At 42.4% G+C, this 7448-nt stretch overlaps 1 protein-coding gene across 1 annotated transcript in view; it reads right to left on the minus strand.

The window, feature by feature from the left end:
- Nucleotides 1-3634: 3634 nt before the first annotated feature.
- LOC115464620 (nidogen-1-like) overlaps nucleotides 3635-7448 on the minus strand; it is a 183136-nt gene continuing 179322 nt past the window's right edge. Inside the window, 1 exon segment of the mRNA XM_030194982.1 lies at nucleotides 3635-3678. Within this exon segment, the coding sequence (XP_030050842.1) occupies nucleotides 3635-3678 (44 nt within the window).

The following is a 7448-nucleotide window of genomic DNA, read 5'->3' on the forward strand; positions in this document are numbered from 1 at the left end:
GAGCTGCAAATAGACCTAAGGAGTAGCCTAACTGTTAATACAGTAGACTGGGAAGCAGGAGTCTCAGGTTCAAATCCCATGTCAGCTCTCTCTCTTTTTTTGTGAGCTCTCCAGGGACAGAAAAATACATACTGTACCTACAAGCTTGAAGGCTACTGTACCTGAATATATGACACCTGCAAGCCTGAAGGCTGTTGAAGTTGTGTTTTTCTGTTCCTGGAGGGATCACAATTAAAAAAATAATTCACGAACAGCTGAAGTTGGATTTGAATCTGGGTCCCTTGATTGTCAACCCACTGTTCTAACCCCTGTGCTCTTCATTAACATCTTTATAGGATGGGCGTTTCTGTACTGCCACACAGAGGTCCATGTCCCTTGATTTCCCCCATTCATAATTTGGACATTTCAGTTTACAAAATAGATGTTCATGTTGGACGTTTCCAGTACAAGGACATCCATCTCACATGTATTTAAGAACAGGCTGTATCATGTGCTAAAATACATGTGAGATGGACGTCCATTTGTGACATTCTAACTTTGGACGCAAATAGCAAAAAGCAGAGATGGCCAGGGGATAATGATGTCACTGGAGCCACACTCTGGTTATTAATTTTATTGTTGACCCGACATGGCCGTGGTTCAGCAAGTGCTTGCGTCAGGGGTCATAGCATTAAAATTACATTATATAAAGCTCTTTACAACAATTTATTTATATGTTATTTTAATGTTAGGACCTCTGCTGCAGGCGCTTGCCGAAACATGGCAGTGTTGGGTCAACAATAAAATTTAATAACCAGGGTGTTGCTCCGGCGACATCATTATACCCCTGGCCATCTCTGCTTTTAGCTGTTTCTCTTTTCTGTGGAACGTTTTTGTTCTTTTTCTGTTATGACGTGGACAGCCTTTCTAAAATGTCACTCTAGATGAATTACATTTAGGGCCATTTTCAAATGTATTACTGCTCATGTAACGGGTGCTATATGCAGTCTTTGAAAATTGCCCATCCTGTCAATGGCTAAATTTATGTTCATAGTTCCGTTATCCATACATTGAGGCATTCCTGGAGTGTGGTTGGGGCAGTCAGGAGACTCATGTGTATAATTTTGGATTTTCATAAGTGTGTGCGTAAGTTTTCTGAGGAAAAGCACCTGCACAGATAGCAGGGGCAGATCGGTGCACATATTTTTCTCAACTCAAATTTCAAAGAGAAATTTTTCTCCTTGAAAATGAATGTAAAGTTTTTGGTTAAAAACAAAAGAGCGAAAGTTGGAATATCTAGCAGTCCAGTTTCAGTTATCTTTTACTGGTCATGGAGGATGCTCACTGAAGGAAACTGATAGTGGTTTAGGTGATTAGGTTGGTCTTTGCATAGCATTTGATACTGTTGAATACCAGGTGTTGATAGGCTATTTTATTAGACCTGGAAATTACTATGGTAACATTACACTGGTTTTCCTCTTTTTTTTTTTTTTTTTTAATCCAGTCATAGCCAAAAGGGTTATAGAGATGGTGTATTTTCCACCTTGAATATTTGAGTGGGAGTCCCACAGGGTTCCACTTCTGTCAGTATTATTTAATATCTATCTTCAGTCATTGCCAGAGATTATCAAGAAGTTTGGAATTTTCAATTTTTTTTCTCTGCATATGTTTTTCAAATGGTGTTTTCACCAGATTTTCATCAAGAGGCACTTATGAAACTTATTTATGTCACTGGAAGCCAGTGGCATAAATTTTACCCAGGCAGCACCTACCCTGCAGAGGGTCCAGTGAAGGAGGCAACCCAGCAACACGGCACTACAGCGGTGGAGGCAGAGTTTCTCAAACTTTGCCACGCTGCCACTCTCAGTGATTGCGCAGAGAGGTGCGTAAGCACCTTTCTTCCTGCTGCCAGGCTGAATTCTCACAATAACAGCCGTATGAGACTTGATCCCCACTGTGGGAGGTGAGGCACTTGTGCACTTCTCTGGAGGCAGGGCAGAAATTGCTGTCACTGAGGGAGGTGGCGTGGCAACTTTTGAAAAATTATGGTTGCTACACTATACCTTCAAATGTTGGGGGGCTGGGGGCCTGGTGAGGAGGGAGGAGGAACCTCCTCCCTTCTGCCGTCACGGAAGGCCCTCAGAAAGGTTTTGCTTGGGGGACCCTCGCTTATGCCACTGCTGGAAGCTATCCCCTAAATTCTATAAAAGTAGTTAAAAATTGTGCACACAAATTTGGGCGGGCGCCCAATTTAATTGAATATTTGCTAATTAGCACCAATAATTAGCTTGTTAACTGGATTTAATTGAAATATGCATGCCTAAATTATACATGTAAGTTCAAAAAGGGTGCACAGAAATGGGAGGGTCATGAGCGGAATGGGGGCGTTCTAAAGATTTACGCACGTTGTTGTACAGTGAGGGAGATATGCGCTTAAGTTAAGCTCATACATTTGCACTACATTTCAGTTGGTGCAAATGGCCACGCCTAAGGTTAGTCGTGATTCCTGGGCGTAAACGCTAGTTTATAAACTGCACCTAACTTTAAGTTCGGTTTATAGAATAACGCTTTTTTTCAGCGCTGACTTTTTGGTACCGTATATAGAATTTACCCCATATATAGAATTGATTATGACATAGTGGGAGTAATTTTATAAAGGCTTATTCATGCATTTTTAAGCTTTTTTTGTAGTGAATAAAATTGGAGCCCTTTTACTATCAATCTGCAGGTTTGCTGCCTATACAGTCCACGGAAAGCCCAGCTACACATTGATCGTCTGCCTGTTTGCTTTCTTGGACTTTCAGTGGACTCTATGCTGCAAGTGCATGAGCCCCCAGTTTGTGAGGGGGGGGGGAGAAGAACTCTTTCTAGGGGAGAGCAGCCAGAAAATGTTTGCTTCATGTCATTTCCGGAAATTTTCATTGTTTTTTCATTACAGCATAAGTATTGCTATATTGGAACAGACTGAAGGTCCATCAAGCCCAGTATCCTGTTTCCAACAATGGTCAATCCAGGTCACAAGTACCTGGCAAGATCCCAAAAGAGTAAAGCAGATTTTATGCTGCTTATCCCAGAAAAAAGCAGTGGATTTTCCCGTCCATCTTAATAATGGATTATGGATTTTTCTTGTAGGAACTTGTCCAAACCTTTTTTAAACCTTGCCAAACTAACTGCTTTTACCACATTCTCTGGTGACGAATTTGAGTTTAATTACGTTGAGTGAAGAAATATTTTCTCTGATTTAAATTTACTACTTAAAAGTTCTCATTACGTGCCCCAAGTGCTTGTATTTATGTTGTCACAAGAGCAATGTCTGGAAATTGTGCTCTCTCTCCCATGAATTTGCGATTAGTGTGCACAAGTGACAGCACATGAAAAAAACCATGAAACTTTGTGTGTGAGTGGGGGAGGGTTGATTGTTTTCATTTGCCATTGACATGAAACGACATGGGATACGACATTGACATTTCTTATGTTGTTTCAAACAAATGCCCATCCCTAGAGCTCTCCTTACCTCCTTTTCGAGGTCCTGATGGACAGTGAGATCAAATTTTTAGTTCCCTAATTCACTACACCTCCAGTGTTTCTCACTCTTTCTTCCTGGGGCACTCCAAAGAAGTTCAATCTCTGCTCCAAAAGTATAAAAATAAATGTTTTACTGGGTGAACTGAGAAAAATTACAGCAGTTCATCTGTTGCTCTGCACAGACATAAAGAGAAAAACAACAGGCAGAAAAAAAATGACATTGTTATTCCTTCTTCTGCACTCACCTTGGAAGTCTTATCCCTCTTCTCTTTTTAAACTTGTTGCGTAGCCCCATTTTCACCCATCTCCTCAGCTATCAAGGCATCCCAAACATTCACTTTTGATACAGGGCATCTTCCCTAAGGGGACAAAATTCACTGTTGGGCCTCCCAGTGGATTTGGCATTGCCTTAAATCAATAATCGGGCAGCATACCAGTGGTGTGGGTCCCAAAGAACATTAAAGCTTTATACTTGAAGCTTAAAATAGTTCACAACATCTTTCAGGCAGTTTCTGCCATGTATGTCATCACAAACTATTTACAGTCTTAAATATTCACATCCACTTCTCAGTTTCCATAGGAAAGTCTCACACAGCTGAGCATAGAAATTATCAATAAGACTCCTGATATTTTGCCTTACTATTTCTTGGATTACTCACAGCCTCTGAAGGCTGGTTGAGATTTCTGGCACTTTCTCCAATCCCTCCAAGTTCTGATTCTATGTGTGGTTACTCTCCTTGTCTTTGACTCAGGGATCTGGGTGTGGTCGTCGATAACACGCTGAAACCTTCTGCTCCGTGTGCTGCTGCGGCTAGGAAAGCGAATAGAATAGTTGGGTATTATTAGGAAAGGTATGGAAAACAGGTGTGAGGATGTTATAATGCTGTTGTATCGCTCCATGGTGCGACCGCACCTTGAATATTGTGTTCAATTCTGGTCGCCGCATCTCAAGAAAGATATAGTAGAATTGGAAAAGGTGCAGCGAAGGGCGACTAAAATGATAGCGGGGATGGGACGACTTCCCTATGAAGAAAGACTAAGGAGGCTAGGGCTATTCAGCTTGGAGAAGAGAGCTGAGGGGAGACATGATAGAGGTATATAAAATAATGAGTGGAGTGGAACAGGTGGATGTGAAGCGTCTGTTCACGCTTTCCAAAAATACTAGGACTAGGGGGCATGCGATTAAACTACAGTGTAGTAAATTTAAAACAAATCGGAGAAAATTTTTCTTCACCCAACGTGTAATTAAACTCTGGAATTCATTGCCGGAAAATGTGGTGAAGGCGGTTAGCTTAGCAGAGTTTAAAAGGGGGTTGGACGGTTTCCTAAAGGACAAGTCCATAAACCGCTACTAAACGGACTTGGAAAAATCCAAAATCCCAGGAATAACATGTATAGAATGTTTGTACGTTTGGGAAGCTTGCCAGGTGCCCTTGGCCTGGATTGGCTGCTGTCGTGGACAGGATGCTGGGCTCGATGGACCCTTGGTCTTTTCCCAGTATGGCATTACTTATGTACTTATGTACCACAGAGAAACAGAAGAGTAGGAGATTCCAGGAGTCACATCTTTACTTTTGGGTCATTGTCCTCTCTTCAGGGACTTTCCTGTGTGACTTCTATGTCCTGTTTGTTCTACTCCCTTCACGGAGCCACAGGAATATACGAAGTCAGGACATGCTGCTCAGAGCCGGAAACAAGCATAGGGGAGTGGCGGCAGTTTTATTTCTTTGGCTGACGGGGATCTGCATCCCCTCCAGCAAAGTAAAAGAGAGTTCAGGAGGGGGGGGCCCCAAGGCCAAATTTTGGGAGCCCGTTGTTAAAGTAGCCACTTGGGGGGGGGGGGGCTACTTTAACAACGGTCTCCTAAAATTCTTCAAAACTTGGCTCTCCACAGCCTGGCTCCAGCACCCACTGATTCATTCCCTTTTTATATTTACTGGTGCTGCCATCTAATGGGTATCCGGCGAGTAACCACCTGGACAGTTCCCAGTCTCTAATTCCCCTTGGGACAATTGTCATTCCCTCCGACCATTTCCCATCTAAAAGTGTCAATTTCCTCCTGCCCAATCCTCCACCCCAGGTAATTTCCCACCCTTTGAAATTTTGGTGGTCCCCTGAATAAAGGATTAGTGCCTAAACCAGTTGTCCTGCATGTAATGCTTACTGTATCCTAGAACTAGATTTCATTTAGGGCCCCTTTTACCAAGCTGCGGTAAAAGGGGGCCTATAGTGGGATCAGTGCATGGATTTGCTGTGCGCTGAGGCCCCCTCTACCGCAGTGGGTAAAAGGTTGTTTTCTGCCCCCAAAAAAGAAATGGCTCTGTGCTAATCACAGGGATTGGCACACAACCATTTTTGGGGGTGGGACTGAGAAACTGGGTTGGATTTAGACCAGTCAGGCCAGGTCAGAAACCACCCGATATTGGAACATAAGGACAAACCAGGCAGACTTCTACAGTCTGTGTCCAAGAAACAACAAAGAGAGACCATGATCAAGTGTATAATATCACGTTCATTGTTGATTTGATCTAGAATTGAGAATGAATGTCACTGTTGGGCAGACTTGATGGACCATTCAGGCCTTTATCTGCCGTCACATACTATGTTACTATATTTAAAACCATTTAGCCAACCAGGAACGCCTTCTGGCTGGTTAAATGGCACTTGACCGGCTATCCGTTAATATTCAGCAGGAGATAGCCGGTTATCCAGCGGTAGTCCCAATTTGGCACGTGTCAAAGCAGTGGTAGCTCTACTGCTGCCTTTTAGAAGGGCCTCTTAATAACATGCAATGGTGCAGTCAGACATTTCAAGAAAATAATGTTGGTGCTTGTAACATGTTTCTACATGAAAATGAGCAAGGTCGTATGCAGCTTTCTTTTCTGATTAGTCTAATTCGCTATCAAGCTTTTCTATATACACTGGTTTACAAAATAAATAATGAAAAATGTGTGGTGTGGGGGGGGGGGGGGGTTATTATTTGAAGTTATTGTAGAATTTTTTTTTTTAAATATGTGCAGTACTTCAGTGTTTGAGGGATTCTTTTACCAAGCAATGGGAAAAAGGGCCCTGCGCTAGGGGTGGGGGCTATTTATCCCGCGCGCCAGGGCCATTTCCTCCCCCAAATGGCCACGCATGAGAATTCTCGCATCGTAACTGCGTAGTGCACAGTGATGCCCGATTACTGCCGGGTTGCTGCTGTGCAGGCCATTTCTGGGGGTTTTCTTTTTCCCCCAGAAATGGTGCATGCTCAGGGCGGGACTACCGCCAGCGGCCGCATTGGGCCAGTGATAGTCCTGGAAGAGTGAGCGGTAAGCTCGCATTGGGTTTTACTGCCACTCTGTAAAAGGGCCTCTGAGTTTCTAAACAAACTTTTCTTAATAAATTGTTATTTGGTTCACCTCATTTCGGCAAGAAATCTGTGAATGATTTTCTTTGAGGTATTGCTCATAATCTTGCTTTTTAGTTATGTTAATTTTCTTGCAATAAGAGTTGATTTGTAGGTTGATTATTGTTTTGTTTGTAATTCAGTATTTATAATTGGATATGTGTGTGCACTACTTAAATTGGTCACTTTTTTCCCTTGAGTTTATACTGTACAAAAGTGTGGAAAAGTGTGTTTGGCATTATGAATATTAAGGGTGGGAATTGGTTAGGCGTTAATTGACCTAGGTGGTAATTTTCCAGAGGGGAATTATTGGTGACTGGGAGCTAGAACCCATCTAATGACACCACCAAAGCATTTCAGCTCCTATATTTGATCTCTGCATAGTCCCAGTTGGACACAGTTAATACTAATAAATTGGGAAACAGTCCGGTGCTTTCAACTTTTTAGCTAACACCCTATGGGGCTAATTCTATAGCATAGGCTCTAACATTTACATGTGTGTTACATGCATGACTGTTAGAATACTAGCATTTATGCTTCTTTGTTGTTCTTACAC

The sequence above is a fragment of the Microcaecilia unicolor genome, chromosome 3, assembly GCF_901765095.1.
Source record: "Microcaecilia unicolor chromosome 3, aMicUni1.1, whole genome shotgun sequence".
Classification (NCBI taxonomy): Eukaryota; Metazoa; Chordata; class Amphibia; order Gymnophiona; family Siphonopidae; genus Microcaecilia; species Microcaecilia unicolor.